Here is a 17,550-nt window from a genome sequence, read left to right as displayed (position 1 = left end):
GGACTGGTGTATGTTTCGAGAGAAGACTGTATATTTGGCTAGGGGCAAGCCTAGGGCGTGGAATAAACTCTGGGGTCAATGGAACGCCTACTGTGGGAACATCTGTACACCCCCGTTTGAGGACAATCCGGACATTTCTCTGTCTCCCTAATCCTGACGTTCCCGAAGAATGTACTCTTTTTCCTGATTGTCTGACTTCCCCACTGACTCCCACCCCCCCCCCCCCCCTCCCCCTGGTCATCTCTATTGCCTTCTTGATTATCTATCCTGTACTGAAGGTCCCACCCGTCGGAGCTCGACCTTGTCCATAATGCTTTCCGCCTTGAGATTTGTTTGTCTGGTTTTTCTTTTTGTTCTTTTCTAAAAAAAATAAAAATAACTATATTCTGATTCCATCCTGTGTTGCAGAGAACTGTATCCTGTATTTTGCTGGACCTCTAGGAGATCAGTCGCTGCTATGTGATGTTTTACGATTGCCTTATATTTTCTAGCGGCCGGCCCCTATGGTTGTAGGCCCATATTTGTAATGACATTGGTATTGCACAATAAAGTTAAAAAAAAAAAAAAGGAAGTGATCACATGACTACATACATTATAATGGGTTTAGCGGAAATAAAGCAGATACCTTGGTTAAACTTTTATCGTGTCATACATTCAGGCAGTTCTGTGTCATCGGAGCCAGCTGAACATTAAAAAAAATGCAGTTTCCTGTAGGGAAGAATAATGCCACCCTCAGAATATTGCTCCATTTTAGGAATAGCAAGATTGGGGCTTAGAAACGGGACACTGTGTGAAGTCCTCACCTCGAGAAAGTAACATGCACGGATTCAATTGACCTCTGGTAGATTAACACTTCTAGTCACCAATCCAGTGGGAATATCTCCTCATCCTGAACTTCTTGTCAATAAGTTCAAAATTTAGAATGAATCCAATGATAGCACAACTAAATAATGCAAGTCTGGTTACATCATAAGCACACAAAAAGTGTCTAATCCACAATATCATCTCACCTTAAGTCTATCGCGTATAGAAGCTGTTAGCGATGCTTCAATAAATCGAGGGTCAACTATGATTCGCACTCCTCCTGTTCGAGAGAGAGCCTGGGCTCTATAATAGAAATGTGGAGAGACTAGGCCGTTATCTAATTGTCACCTAATACCCCTTTCTTTCATCTACACAGCCCGTATATTATTAGTAAGGACACATTTTTTCTGCATCTATTGATATATAGCCAATAAAATATTAACTCTTTCAAAAAAAAACTGACTGAGACCCCCAGTATTAAATCACACTAAGTGGGAGCATAGCATGGAGCGTGATCGAAGGCACACTGGATAGATAGAATGAAACAGACCACTAAAGTTTTGTCTATAAAATGATGAACAACGTTGTCTAAACTCTGTCGCTAGAAAGCGCGACCCCCTCATGTAAGCCAAGCCTACTATAGTTATTCATAACGCTTTCCCCTTCTATCTGCTTATTTATAAACTAAAGAAAATAGCATATGGCCGCGCTTCGAGAACCTGGTTACCGTAAAGCTCTTGCTGTGCCGTGTATACTCCTCCTCACACCGCGTATGTACGTTGGTGGTGAAACACTGGTGCTGAAGTATCAACGCTCTTAAATATGTCATCAGAGACCCAAAGACCATTGAAACTGATGATGTCAGCTCAATTCTAGAGCCCTGCTATTGGGTGCCTGCGATGTGGGCGCCATCTTGTAGTGGGTGATTTTTGCCCGTTCGACAAATAAGATGACTAAATCAAAAATATTCACCCGCACTTCATACGAAATTCAAAACCTTTTTAACCAGAAGTGTATACATATATAACCTTCTCATTAAATAAAAAGAAAGACAACTAGTTACAATTTCTTTTAATATTTGTATACTATCTCTGACATTAGTTGGACATTAGTTGTTAAATATGTGTAAATAAACCACCGTTGCTACAGGGAAGAGTATAGTGATATATAAAAATATCACTTCAAAACCCCTCATCACAATAACCCATGTGGTGTTCCTAAAACATTTTTTGTCTTAAACCATTTACTCACTACCGGGGGCAGGTGTGAGTCTGTCACAAAGGCCGTGGAAAAATGTTCAATGACACAATAAAATTATTTGAACCGGTGAAAGGACTTTTGATTTCTATCACATCTTATCCTACAAGTCTCATCCAGTCTTCTTTCGAATTTAAACCATTTGCATGGTATTCAAACGGGAAACGTACCATTGTTCACGGTTCTTTCTTTTAATCTCCGTGTTACCACCTCTTGTGTTGCCTGTAATTCTCTCTTATTACATACCATTCAAAGTCGGTAAATTTATGTCTTGTTGACTTGTAATGTTCCACAAGGGGGGCATTGTGTTTATTCGTTTTCAGAGATGACCTATGTTCAAGCATGTGTAGTCTAAGTTCCCTACCCGTCGCGCCCACATATGCTAATCCACATGGGCAGTGCACCAAATATACAACATTGCTGCTTCTACAATACTTATACACCTTGCTGTCATAGTGAAGTCATTGTGGATAACTGATTTTGCGACCAAACAATGGTCACAAACACTACAAGTGCCACACTTAACCCCTTCCACGCTGATGACGAGCTGGGCTAGTCATGGTGTAGCCTCCTCGCACGCTGATGACGAGCCCAGCTCGTCACGTAAAGTGCGTTTTTAAAAAAGTCAGCGCAGGAGCGGAATTCCGCTAGCACGCATGGTGTTAAAGTTACCCAATGCCCTATCCATTTGAAGTGTTAGCTGGGTTTGAGGTCTATTACTCCTATATGTGTGCACCAGATTTTTCCTAATGTTATCGTTCCGTTTAAAAGCAACCAAGGGTTTGGGAAGTTTAATTTCTTGACCTTCGTTAAGAATGCTCTAATTAGCATTAACCACATTCTTCACTTTGTTGCCAATGCTTGAAAATTGTGTCACAATCACCAGTCTTTTGTCATTAGTTTCCTCTTTTTTCTTGCCCTCCAAATGGTTACTCTCCAGCATACTCTCACGGCTATAGAACTGATCCCTTTTATAGGATTGTTTTATAAGTTTTTTAGGATATCTGCGATCCAAAAGTTTGCTTTTGAGATTTTCCTCATGTTTGTAGAAATCGTCCTGAGAGGTGAAATTTCTCCGCAAGCAGAGAAATTGCCCAAAGGATATATTATCCCTTTGGGCTCGCGGATGATAACTCCTGTAATGCAGGAGTGTGTTCTTATCCGTGGGCTTTGAGTAAAGTTCCACAGTAAGAGTACCACAGGTATTCTTGATTGAAATGTCAAGGAAGTTAACAACTTCGTTGTCATGATGGGCTGTAAATTTAAGGTTTGGGTCCCCCAAATTAAGCCATTCCAGAAATTCGAGGAGTACTGTCTCCTCACCGGCCCAGATAAAAAAGATATCAATGAAGTGGCGCCACATCAAGATGTTCTCATAAAATGGCGCCGCCTCATTGTAGATATGCCTATCCTCGAAGCTGCCTGCATACAAGCATGCCAGGCTTGGTGCACAGGTAGCACCCATGCTCGTGCCCTTGCGTTGAAGATAAAGATCTTCCTTAAACAAAAATATATTATTCTTGAGCACAAGAGTCCTGCATTTAAAGATAAAATGTACATTGGCACTTCGCACAGCCTCAGGAGTTAGTAATTCACTACCAACCCTAAAGGCGTCTTCCTGGGGGATGTTTGTATAGAGTGCTTCTATGTCGAGGGTCACCAGCCACTGGTTGTGTTCGTTAAAGCTGGTGCCCTCGACCATAGAGATAATGTGTGCCGAATCCCTCACATACAATTTTTGTTTGGCTACTAATGGTTTCAAAAAAGAGTTAGCGTATTGACTAAAAGGTTCCAGAAGGGAGTCAATACCACTCACTATTGGTCTCATGGGGGGGAAGAAGCATCCTTATGGATCTTTGGAAGTCCATAGATCGCGGGACTTATAGCATTGTTATTTGTTAAAAACTTAAATTCCGCCTCACTGACCCAATTGTTGGACTTAACCTCGCGTAAAGGCACTAAGAATATTAGCCGTGTCTCGATAGACCACCCAATCTAACCCCTTAATTTCCAGTATATAGCCAGAGTACCGAGGTTTACGAATAATTTGCGCTAGAGCCTGTCCTGGTCTCTCCCCCTCACCATAGCATTGGGCCGCCCAGTATTTACCCCTAAATCGAGTCTCCTGCTGTACTGTGTCCATAAATTCGGTGAGTTTCCCGAAACTGGCTTTGAGCGGAGCTGCTCGGGTCCGTGGCCAGTTCCTCCTCTAATGATTTCAGCCTTACCTCCAATACCCACAGTGCGTTAGTTATATCTTTAAATGTTAAATGTCGTATACTTGTAAAGCGCACAGCTGCCCCAGCAAAGGGGTGTTCCGGCGCTGTATACCGCTGGGGAACCCGTCATGGCTTTCCCTGTGGGATGGTCCCTACTGGGAATCCCCAAGGCGGAGCCAGGCATCCCTGGCGTTTATGGGGCCGTTGTGGAGATTAGGCAAGCTAATGCCCAGAGTTGCCCAGTGGGGCCCCAGGTTAGAGTAGGCACTGAGGCGAGAATTGTCGAGTCCGCTGACCCTGGTCCACGACCCTGCCGTGTCGGGAATTGAACCCTGGTCCCGGGCCGACTTCTGCTCCCGGGTCTGCCGCCTCTGACCAGTGAGCCACACCACTCCAGAACCCCAACCCCTTCATATGCAGAACCCACGGAGTGTAACCTTGAATGCCACCCAAATGGTTTCAACACTATTCACCGTTCCTTAATTGCGAACAAAGAAATCCTGTATTTCCTCTTGCAGTTCTTCATGGAAAGCGCTGTCCAACAAACTAGGGGCATAAAGCCGCCAGCTGCTGCGCGTTACCCCAAATTCAGAGCAGAAAAGACTAAGCGCCACTGGGGCATGATCTGCATACGTTCTGGGCAAGTGTTGCACACTGGCCACTGCCGGGCCAAGCCCACGGGACAACAACCAATAATCTAGCCGTGCCCATGATGTCGCCTGTGCTGTGAAGTGTTAAACCTTCCTGTGCACAATAATGGTGGGGGCTAGGGTGCGACCTGTCCGAACTAGGGTTATGTGTAACATTAAAATCACCACCCCACATTATATGACTAGAGCCTATATCGAGGATCTTGGCCCATAATGTAACAAAATAATCTGGATCATTCACATTCGGCCCGTAACAGCAGGCCAGCGTGATGGACACGGAACCCAGCCGCCCCCATGCCAGACAGTAGCGACCCTGCGAATCCCACGTGGCTCCCCCTAAGTGGAACGGTACACTTTTCTTAACCAGGATCGCCGTTCCCCTTACGTAAGAGTAATAAGAGGAGAATATTCTAAGTTCTGCCCAAAAGTATTTGGTTTCTGAGGAGCGAAGTGCGTTTCCTGCAGCATAACTATGTGCACACGATGCCTGTCCAAGTATGTCAAAATTTGCCTTTTCTTTTGTGGATCCCCCAGCCCCCTTACATTCCACGTAATGACATTTAGCGCTTCCGTTTCCTCATCAGCCATAGGTCTCAATTCCACTCAGCAACCTGCATGTTATCAAGGGAGTGCAGCCCCTCCCATGCACCCCAGTGCATAGTATAGCTTTCAGCCATTTGTGATGCTCAATTGGCGGCTTTACTTGTATCCGTGCAGTTTTAGTGCAAGGAGATTCCTGATGCGCAACCTTTCTCCTCAAAACTGAAAAAAACCCTCTCTCCCCTCCCCCACCCACTGAAGCAGCCCCAACTTGCCAGAAAAAATCACCCACACGCCCTCCCCCATACCCACTTCAAACAAAATCATTCTTACAGGTCCTGTAACTAACATGTAGCTTACAAACCCAGGGGGGATACCCATCGGGGGCCGTTCTAGGCGGTAACACAGACATCCCCTGCCCCCAGAGTCCTCCATAGGTGGGACATCCGGACCCTAGAGGGCAGTGGTTGCCCGGTGTATATTATATAGGCTCAACTTATCCCATCATACAAATACCGATTATGAACCTTGGTGTGGGACCTACCACCCAACAAACAAAACGTCAGATAGCATCATAACAGTTAATAAGGGCGGTGTGGATCGTCTCATTGCGAGTCTTCTTTGGGTTCTGTTATTTCGAAAGTCACAGAACAAATGCAGAGCTGTCCCATAGATTCTAATTTCATAAACCTTTGGGGTACCTTGGGATTATACACAGTGCCTAACACTGTGGATAAATCCAACAGCACAAGAATAGATGGCATATCAGCATTGAGAGCTAGTCGCATGTGATCTGTGACTGCCACTAAGGTATGTCTGTACTGTGTGAGGAACAAAACCCTGATTGTGATGGTTCCAGGATCATGCTGGTCTCTAAGTAATCTGATAGTTGTTTGTTAATTTGGCCTTTCAGCAACTTGCCTAACAGTGGGAGGAACAAGATGGGGCGATAGTTTTTGAGGTTTGTGGATGCAATATTGGCCTTCTTTTGTATGAGCAAGACTTGCACAGCTTTCCAGACCAAGGGGATTTTCCCTGTGCTAGTTGGTAGATTTAAAAAGAAGCATATTGTAGGAAGTAGTGCTGAAATCTTAGGGGGGCATAGATCCAGAGGATAGCCAGATTTGGATGTTTCAGGAGAACTTTGGATTAGTACCGGAGTAAAAAAATTAAACTTTACTAAGAACTGAAATTGAGCTCGACGTAAGTCTGATCGAGCAAGCAGGGAAAGTTCTTGTAAAGAAGTTCGATTTTGCCTTTGAAAAAAGGACTTCTAATGAATCGCACAATTCTTGCGATGCCTGAATCCTTTAAGAGAATGATTTCTGGTGCTTTAAATCCATATTGGCAGGCAGCGTGGTCAGAAGTGGCTAGAACGCATATTCTCCAGATCAGGGTCTCTGGACACACAGCGTGATTGCACGTTTTAACAGACATACATGATCTAGACTCACATTCACAAAGATTATTAAAAACCTTTTTGGCGAAAGCGAAGAATTTTATCCTCCACCACTGGAGGCAAGGGACCACTCCATCGAAAGATTAATGGCTCACAGAATTAGGGAACATTGTATATAATGAGTCCTATATATAATAATATGATAAGTGCATGCAAGTAAATGTGGGGTCCCTTTCTCGGCAGAGTAGAACGGGTCCAGTGGGAGTCTAAAAGTAACTGCACACCTATGTAAATGTAAATGTATGTATACTTGTAAAGTGCACTGTTACCCCATCACTAGTGGCATCCTGGCGCTGTATACCGCTGGGGAACCCGTCCTGGCTTTCCCTGTGAGAGGGCACCCCCAAGGTGAAGCCAGGCATCCCCGGCGCTGCTAGGGCCGTTGTGGAGATTAAGCAAGCTATTGCCCAGAGTTGCAGAGTTGGACTCATGGTTAGCGTAGGCACCTAGGCGAGAATTATCGAGTCCACGGACATTGACCCAAGACCCTGCCGCGTCGGGGAATTGAACCCTGGTCCCGGGCAGACCTCTGCTTCAGGGTCTGCCTCTTCTAACCAGTGAGTCACACTTCTCCACACTTCACTCACCTATGACCTCAATGATAGTACTATGAAACCTCTGTCAGGGTGGGAGACAGGGACGGTGATAATTGGGGGACAGTGGCAGTGTTTGGGGCAGGATGTGCAATGGAACACCTTGTTAGGACATGTAGCCTTGTGGGCAAAAATATCCTTTTGAAACATGCTCTTGCACTTCACTATCTTACCTATAACACGCACTGACCTCTCTGACTAACCTTTGGTTCTACCCCTGACAACTCTGTTCCTGGTTTCACTTGGGGACAGGGCAATTACTTGTTTGTACCTATGACCCCACATAAAATACCGGTTCCAGAACATGGATCAATCAATCAGTAGATTTATATAGCGCGACTAATCACCTGAGAGGGTATCCAGACGCTTGAGTCATGATAGTTCAGGTGACTCAATCGAGCAGTAAAGGTCTTAAGTGTTCTCTGGAATTCCAGTAGAGAGATGGAGGTCCATCGCTGCAGCAGTAGGTCGTTCCAGGTTTTCACTATGCGGTGGGAGAAGAAGCATCCTCTGCTGTTGCTTCAGTGGATGCAAGGTATGTGGGCGAGTGGAGGAAGGCGGAGTGTAGTTGTCTGGTAGGATGGTGGAAGTTCTAGGATGGTGGAAGTTCTAGGATGGTGGAAGTTCAGGCGATGGTTGATGTAGGCTGGTCCTTGGTTGTGCAGTGCTTTGTAGGCATGGACAATAAGTTTGAATTGGCATCTTTTCTGTATAGGAAGCCAGTGGAGTTTTCTAAGGTGGGGGGTTCGTCTGGAGAGGTTGAGGATGAGTCTGGTGGCAGAGTTCTGTATGGTCAGGTGTCTCTGCAGAAGGTGTGTGGTTTTCGGAGCATGCAAAGTATGAGAAAGGCAGAGGTGACTACGTTGATCTGGGACTTCATGGTCAATTTGCTGTCCAGGATTATACTGAGAATTCTGGCTGGCGTGGTCGGTCGCTTTGAGTGATGGTCTTACTTCGAGGGCCACCAGGAGTCGTTTTCAGTGATGGTGTTGTTGCTGAAGATCAGCACTTCCGTTTTGTCCATGTTGAGCTTCAGGCAGTTGCCCTTCATACAGTTGGTGATGCTCTTCATGCACCTATGGAAGTTGCTTCTTGTGTGTTAACGAGAGGATGAGCTGAGTTTTGACTCGCATGATATGATGTTTAGTCTGTGGGCTCTGACAATGTTGGCCAGAGTGGTCTTGTAGGTATTGAAAAGGGTGGGGCTGACGGTGGATATGTGAGGGACACCGCAGATGATGTCCCTGGGTTTGGGTGTAAATAGTGGTTGGTGGACCTTCGGCGTTCTTCTGGTGAGGAAGCTTGAAGTCTATTTGAGGGTGGTACCTTGTATTTCGATGTTATGAAGTCTTCTGATCAGGGTGTGATGCGATATGGTGTTGAAGTCTGCTGAGAGGTAGAGGAGGATCAGAGTCGCCATTTCTTCCCGGTCAAGGAGGGCTCTGATGTAATTGGTGGCAGCAATCAAAAAGCAATCAACGCAGTCTCTGTGCTGTGGTTGACACGGAATCCAGATTGGGAGGTATCTAGGAGATGGTTCTGCTCCAGGGACTTTGGTAGGAAAGGAGAGAAGGGAGATGGTGGGGTAGTTCTTGAGTTAGCTCGAGTCGGCAGATGGTCTGCAGATGGTTTGTATAGACTTCATGCACCTGATTTGCATGTGCACAAACATTGAGATCTTAATATAGACATAAATAGCCATATTATTGTCAATACTGGTGAAGGTGACCAGGATATTTCCGACTTTTTTTCATTATTGCCATAGTAACCGTTGCTAATTCATGATAGTAACCATCATTATTATTATAGTTACTGCCTTTGGAACGTAGGTACCATGGTCCTCCCTCACCCCTGTTAACCCCATACTGCCTTGTTACTTCACACCCTCATGGTTTGCATCGGAATAATTCTAGACTTTGTAATTCCTGTACTGTTCATGTTAGGCAATGCACGCTTGCTTAATATGTGCATTATACTGTACCTTATAACTGCATACTTCAGTCCTGTATCTTTTCTAGTTTTCTTCATTATACAAGCCCCAATAAAGAAATGTTGGCAATAAATAAATTATATGTTTCTTAAACCTGGATTTCTCCTGTTTTGTTTTCATTTCAGAAACCGGTTCTTCAGATAAAGCTTGAAGATATACGTCGTATTTACAAAAGAAGGCATAGCCTAATGCCACTGGTGAGCCAAACACTATTTACACAATCAAGATTGTTCAACCTGCTCAGTTAGACACGGTGGGTTTTGAAGCCAAAACCAAGAAGGTCTTTATTTCCGTGTGAGACAGTATCTGAAAAACGGATTGTCCTACAGACTGCATGGTTATTCCACTCCAAAACACCGATTTCATTAACATGCGTGTATTATTGTTAACACAGAATAGATGCAAGTAATTGTAGCGGCAGGCACTTTGTGTTTTTATTTAGGCTACAGTTCCTATCCCAATCTTCAAGTAAATCTGTATGTTGCATTAAACACCTGAACTTTAAGACATGCAAGGCAAATGGCTGCCAGAGGTTGTTACGGTTGATTTGTTCCTGAAGCTCTTAAAGTGTAAAAACTAAAATCTCTCGTCTTGTTTTGTTACACTCTTGATGCAAGCCACAGTTCATACCCTTATGCCTTTGCAGTATTAACTTACAAAGAATGCTATTTAAGTCTGCGTAGCCATATTCACTCTATAAAAACATGATACCGTAGTTGCATTTGGTGTGGGGTGTGTGAAAAGGTTGGCTAGCAAAGCCAACTGCATACAGGTATTGCATGAACTCGTGAAACATGTCTTCACAACTTCACACTAAGTATAATTGGTAGAAGTTCTCACCTCTCTTTGTTTAGAGTTTCATAGGAGAAATGAAGGTAATTTGTAACCGGGTAAACAAAATTCTCGAATATGTAAGGAAGTGCACAGTGGTGGCACGTTGTGAACGTTTTATCAAGATCCGATCTAATATGTAAGTAAGTGGTGCTGCTACTTAGAGTATTTTGGAAAGCTCTCAGTGTAGGAGGGTGTACACTCTTTCAAACAAAAGCACTTTGGGATATGCCCGGTCCATTACATGCCTGTACTGGAATCTCATTCTGCAGCTGGGGGTGGTACACTTCGTTGGTCCAGCTGTTCAGTGAGCTTCTCTTGTTAGCTGCCCAAATCTGGTTATTGAAAATCTACTTTAGATTACTCTGAATGAGAAATGTTACTTGTTCCTTTAAATGAAATAATTTGAGACACAAATCTGAGTATGTAATATGTCTCTTGTTTTCATCTCGCCCTTCTTAATAAGTTGACTGTCTTAGACGCAAACTTAAGTAACTTTCTTTATTAAGAAGTGTATAAGTATCTGGACCTAGATTTACTGGATAAGAAATGGGAGAGACTTTGGTCTTTTCTCTTGACCCTTTAAGTCCGAAACTGCTCTGATATCTGCAAATATTGTTTTAAAGTCCGGCTACTTCTGCGGTAATAGAAGTCTTACCCAATACATACAATTAGAAGAGAGCTGTAACCTTGAACATTTGTTTTAGACCAGTAGGTGCAAGTCGAATTTTAAATCCTCAACCCAATTCGAGTAAACTTGTTAGAAAAGCAAGTACAGTTCAAAAGATGTACATTGTTTCAGGGCCTGGGTGCTTTGACTCGGTTGAATTATGAATACCTCAAACCGCCAGATGTTGCATTTGTTATACCTAGACATACCTGTCAAAGTAAGTGTAACAGACCATTTATTAAAATGTCACCTGCGGATTGCTAGCACTTCCTTGGTATTAGTAGGAGATGGTCCCTTATTGTACTGTATTTTGAATGTTATAGTCCTAAGCCAACCAACCGACATGTACTACCCAAGACTAACAAATGCTGCAAAGTATGTTTGTATTTCTTCAGGCTTACTTCATAACGCTGAATTCAGAAACCATATTACGAAGATGGCCCTTGTATTGTCCCATCCTTGGCTCAAGGAGAGAGGAAAGGTGTTGCTTATCCTTCTGCCACTGTGTCATATGACCACATTTTAGAAGCTGTGACCAGGCTCATCGTTGAATGTGCTAGCCTGAGCCATAGAATCACTTTTCTTGTACACGTTTTTCACTCTGGAAACTTATTCCTTCAAAATGCAGAAGTAAAGACGCAAAGTCCCTACCAGTTACTGTGGCATTCTGCTCTATCACAAAGCTGCTCGCATGTGAGATGAGTTTAGAAGAAACTGGATGTTCAGTGGCACCAAAATGAAGGTCACTTGCATCACATTATAAAGCTTTACCAACACCTAAAAAGAGGTTGTTGCACATTCGAAACCTAGAAGGTGGCCTATTCTTTTGGGGCCTGAAACCAGTTCCCTGGGTGGCTGAGGTCCTCATCTGTGAAGTGTATTCACTTGAAGCCTGTGGTTACCACAAGGATGGAGATTACACCTCCGCGTCCTAGAACTAATTGCAAATCGACTGACACTCCAAGCTTTCTAACTGAGTTTTCATCACTAACAAGATTACTCTGTGCAGCATGGCCACAACGATATCTGTTAATACGCAGGGTGAATAAACAAGGAGCACGTTGATTATTTAATAACAGATTTCAGGCACATAACACTGGACACACTTGCTTAAAAATCTAGCAGATAAACTTACCCACAACAGGTTGGTATTGCATGAATTCTCCTGACTTGTTGGCTTCTTACGTTTCCAAATGTTCCTATAGTATGCTAGGAAACAATGTCCCCACAGACAATGATAGGAATTCAACTTTGATATGTTTGCTGGAAGCAGAGGTCAATCACAGATCCACACAGTGCTTGACTTTGATTCCTGGGCTCAGGAGACAACTCAAAGTGTGATAAATGCGCACTAATGCACCTGAAGGCGATTTGAGACTGGGAAGGGAAGTTGTATGTCGCCGAACACAGAAGGAGGTGGTGGACCTCATGAAGAACCTGCTCCCAATCTAACGTATGGGCCAGGTTCCAGGGCTGAGACTGTGACTACTCCAATTAGCTCTGGAAGTCCTTCAGTAAGTTAAAATCCAAACTCATGCCTCAAAATGCAAAACGGGATTCAACCTACCTCCTGCCCCTCCAAAGAGAAGCCACAAAGGTGTGGCAATGTCATTTGCACCCCATCAAGGTCAACTATCACAGAGCTGATACCTCAGTTGATTCGGTTGCACCTTTCTTGGGCCGTCATCCTACCCGCAGCGGCTTTTCTGTGTGCATCCGGGGCACACTGGCTTGCTTTCAAGCGCATGGAAGTGCAGGATCCTCCGGTTAAGTTACCACTTTAGGGTCTCTCCACAGCACCACCTGTTTCCTTACAACTCGTTACTGGGCAAGTAATGACTCCGGTGCATACATTTACTCTGTCCTCACTATGGCATTGGCGGATGATTAAGTGCAGACGCTCTTGTCGAATCCCAAACTGATGTTGACCAGAGCTCTACCAACGTCGCACTAATATATTAAAAAGGCACATCACGTTGTTGTAAGGACATGCCTCTTGGTGTACGTTCATCCCTAAGTTTTTCGACTGATCCTGCTGGTTAATCGTCTGAGAGTGAACTGAGGCCTGCTAACTTAACCTCATTGTCAGTACCCTGACTCTAAAAGTATGTGTAGAATTAGCTATACTCAATTTAAAATGGCTAACTTACTCGAAAGTTCCTAGTAAATGGTCTCTGTGGGCATTTTCTGAGCATAAGAGAGGCATCCCGGCACCCAGCCCTCAGATCTAGACCAACTTAGAAAAAGGACGGGAGAAGGACAACCCTGCTGCACCAAGGGAACAGTAATGAGAGGCTGCACCGACAGGGCTGCACCTGGGGCTAGCAAAGAGAAGGGACTGTCTGCCATGTCCAGCTCAAGGAGAAGTTGTCTCCAAAACCCAGTCAAGCCAAGAGAACTCAAAGGGCCAGCTGATTGGCCTCCTGTTCGCAGCACAGCGACACAACAGCGGAAGAAGTCTGCTGGGCCAAGGTGGTAGCCAAAAGTCTTCAAGCCCCTACTACCACCGCTTTGCAGCACCACGGACCAAGACCCAATACACATAGTAGCACCCGAGTTCGCTGAGTCCGTGCGTGCAGTTGAAGAGTTGCTGGGACCCTCAGAAGGTGCGTTATCTACTCTGGAAGGGTTGGCATGCGACTGCAACAGTCGACTGGTAGTCCAGTGGTGATTGGAATTCTGTCAGACTATAAGGGACTTTGTGGGATGTCACCACTACAATTGGGACCCCCTCATCATCTTCGTGGACCGAGGAATCCCTACAGGAAGAAGCCAGTTGACTGCGTCACATCCACAGCATTCTTATAGCATGTTCAGCATCCTTCATCCCATGCATTAGGACCACTCCATAAGAATAATTTTCAACATGGATAAAGTGCCTGGAACTTCTATTTGCCACTGCCACAAACACTCCGTGTCCTCAATTTTTCACACTGAAGTTTGCACACTAGAGCTGTATGGTAGTTCCTATATACCCAATTGGCTCTGCGCTTTGGAATAATATATCCTATAGTTTTGACGTAGGACTTAGGTCGACTAGGTCTCTATCGAATATATTAGCCTTAATTGTGAGTGCCAGCTAGCTCAGAGGTCACTAGAAACTTTCTTGAATACACAAGAAGGGATTCGTTTCTGACAACCCCACTAACATGACAACTTTGTTTCCCCAAAATAAAACTGATCTTCAGAGTCGTGGAAACAATAGATAGATATTTTACTCAGTCAATCGCGCATGCTTCGTTTCACCAGAGGTGCAGAGAAATAGAGAGACTGGCCTTTTCAATAAAAGTATTTATTGAACAGTCTTCTTTCTCATGCAAAAGAAATGAACTGCTAAAATTGTAATACTGGCTGTAAAGTATAATGCATACGGCAAGAAGAGTATTATAAAAGAATACTGTAAAAGCATGGTATGGTTTCCAAGACATAAAATACATACATAAATAACAAAGGCTAAAAGTACTCAACTGGTGCTTCTAAAATACGCCTACCCCAATGTACCTAACCTAAGTCTAGTACGAGGGAAGAAGTAAGTATGGGTTTAGTTTCTTTGCCAAGAATCTATCCAAGATTTCTCTTAGGGTCTAATCCGCTCCGTACCTTGGTTTAGAATGAAGGAGGCCTGGTATCTCTGTCTCGGGACTCGATTTCCCAACACCCCGCGAGGGGAGCTTGGAAACACTGGAGCTGGATTCTCAGCGAGAGAAAGGCAGCCTCTCTGTAAGTGCGTCAGCGGGAGGGTCGGCTTCCTTCGGCACTTGCTGTAGCGAGAGGCGTCGGGCAAGTAGATAGTCAAACTGCTCCAAAGCACTGTGTGTTTGCTAGGGCAAGTGTGGGCATAGTTATACCTTGAAGGTGCCTGGTTTGACGTAAAGTTGGACATAATAACGTCTCCAAAGAACCCCAAGGGAATGGTAGTTCTTTGAAAACGCCATGATTTCTAGGACAAATCAATATTCAAGAAAGGGGATGTCCATGACTGCTGAAGCAGAGTTTTCCAAGAAATCGTTGTGGCTTTTTGGAACTAGTGGAAGTAGCCATGCCGTATTTGGACTAGATGGGGTATGTCTAAAAATGGGTATGATTTCTATGCCTATATAAGGGTAATGTGAATTATACCTATATAAGGGCATGAATTGGGAAAATTACACTAGGGTCCTAAAACGCTATACAACAGAGCTAGGGTATGCCTTGAGGCGGAAATGGAACAGGGTACTCCTGTATGACTTCCTGCCATGCCCTCTACTGCCTTGAGTTCTGAAGAACATCAGGAACTACCTTGGCCCACGTCATCCTAGTGGCCCTGTATTTGGTCAGGAGGGTGTGGTACATGGAACTCTTGGGTAGGAGCATCTGCCCTCCGATCAGTCTGCCACCCTGTGAGGACAGGCTGTCTCAGCAACAGGGCAAGGTCCTCTGCCCTGGAGGCTAAGTCCTCCACCCCGGAGGCTACACAATTTTAACCTCCATGTGTGGAGATTGAGCCGGTGCAGTTGAGTGCATTTGACTTGCCGCATAAAGTGATGGATGTCATTCATGCTGCCAGATGCCCCTCCACAAAATTAAGTTTTGCTGGGTTCTGAGACAAATTGGTAACCTAGTGGGGTGCCTTAGATACTGATCCTTTGCAGGCAATTCTGCCAGACATTCTCTTGTTTTTGTTGTCTTTAGTCCATTAAGGCCTTTCAGTGAGCACTGTAAAAGGTTATGTGTCTGCCCTTTCAGCCTTTCTTCATTTACTGGACCAACTGTCCTTGTTCAAATCACCTGTTGAGATTAGTATATTAAAGATTTATGAAGCAATGATACTGGTAAAAAGAAGCGGGTAAATAAGACTTCTTTATTCTTCTGTCTCTGAGCGCACAGGAAAGATTTACCACAGCTGGAGCATTCTACCAACTGTCAGAAGGTAACAACAGGGAATGTGGGGGGAGGGTTGAAATACATTGAAATGCTGACTTGGATGAGATAGTTGGGTCAAGCAGGAACACAGGTAGTTAAACATAAAGGAGTAAATTACAACGCATCTCCTAACGTTGGGTAAACAAGGAAAACTATCTAGAAGATCATACCATACAAAAATCCATTTACCAACAAGGATTACTTCTAAATCTATTGGTAGACAGATTACCTTCTAAGTCACATTCTACTACAGGGGATCATTCTGTTTCCCCGTGCACTTTCTCAACATTTGAAGGGCATTTAACCTATATGTCATGCACATACATTTGACCATTGTCCATTATGGCAATTTTTCATTTGACTTCATCAATACTCAATGGTTTGGAGAATTTTCTCTCTACCTTCCAATTTAATGGGTCTTTTAACGAACATGTACATTTCTAAAGCGCACGTTCATGATGAACGGGGTATCTTGGTGCTGAATAAAAGATGTTTATTGTTACCCAACTCAATGGTACTCCTTTTATCGACCTCAGATGGATGAAAGGCTGAGTGAACCCGCTGGGATTTGAACCTGTGACCATGAGGTCATACACAGGCCTCTGCAGTGGATGCATTAGTCAACTGAGCCACCAGGCCCAGCACTATCACACACAACTCAACGTTGACATTTCACTCAATATTTAGAATCGTACCAATTCTTATATTTCCTTTGATGTCTATATATTTTGTTTTTCCCTATTTCTTTATCAAAACCTGTGGGTACTCCTCCACCCAACCAGCCAGGGCATAATTTATAGAAAGTTTTCCTGCCCCTGACTGGACAAAATTGGGGATATTACAGTGATTAGCTTGGGAGCTATGTGGTAACCCCATACAATGTCTTGAATGAACTTCTCAGAGTCTCTGTTTATGCAAGCTAATTGGATACAGTCTGTAGAAAATTGGGTTACTGGTAGAGGTGGGTTAAACCCTACTCAATCAGCAACCACAATTCTTGTCCAGGTGAAACACAAGCAAACCCCCAAATTAACCTGTGCTTAATCCTCTGGTAGCTTGGCACAAAAGTAGTCAGGCTTAACTTAGGGGCAATGTGTAAAGTATTTATGCAGCACTTCAAACAGTAATAAAGTAAAAACGCACACAAGGAAAATCCCAACCCAATTTACAAAAAAACAAAATTCAATTAATTATTTAAGACCAAAACGGCAAAAGTCCAATCAGTAGAACCAGGGATATGCAATGTTAAAGATTTAAGTGAAAAAAGTGCCTAAAATCATGAAGCACCAACTGTGGTTTTCTGGTAGGGCTGGACTGCGACAAAGTCACAAGTTTAGACTGACTGCGATTTAGCCAGGTTGGATACCGAGACCAAGTTAAGCCTGCTGCACAAAGTACATTAAATCCTAGTTGCATAGCATTGTGAGATCCTGTGTCAAGGATGCGATGCACAGTGGCGGTCCGAGAGGCTGTGGGTTGCAATGTGAGGTCCTGTATCGGAGATGCATCACGCAACGGCGTTTTCAATGACTTCATCAACAAGCCTTGGGATGTAAGGTCCTGCGTCATCGAGCATGTAGTTTATGGGGGGCTTGTTATCTAAAATCTTGTGTCAGGGATGCATGGCACAGTGGC

At 44.1% G+C, this 17,550-nt stretch overlaps 1 protein-coding gene across 1 annotated transcript in view; it reads left to right on the top strand.

Annotated features, from left to right (window-relative positions):
• Positions 1–17,550, top strand: part of NSMAF (neutral sphingomyelinase activation associated factor) — a 606,375-nt gene that overhangs the window by 192,460 nt on the left and 396,365 nt on the right. The window contains exon 11 of the mRNA XM_086965781.1: positions 9,638–9,709. Within this exon, the coding sequence (XP_086821907.1) occupies positions 9,638–9,709 (72 nt within the window). The remainder of the gene's footprint in view (positions 1–9,637; positions 9,710–17,550) is intronic.

The sequence above is a fragment of the Lissotriton vulgaris genome, chromosome 4_1 (assembly GCF_964263255.1).
Source record: "Lissotriton vulgaris chromosome 4_1, aLisVul1.2, whole genome shotgun sequence".
In the NCBI taxonomy this organism is placed as follows: domain Eukaryota; kingdom Metazoa; phylum Chordata; class Amphibia; order Caudata; family Salamandridae; genus Lissotriton; species Lissotriton vulgaris.
Note: the sequence above shows the minus strand (reverse complement) of the source record. Positions and strands in the feature narration are given on the sequence as shown.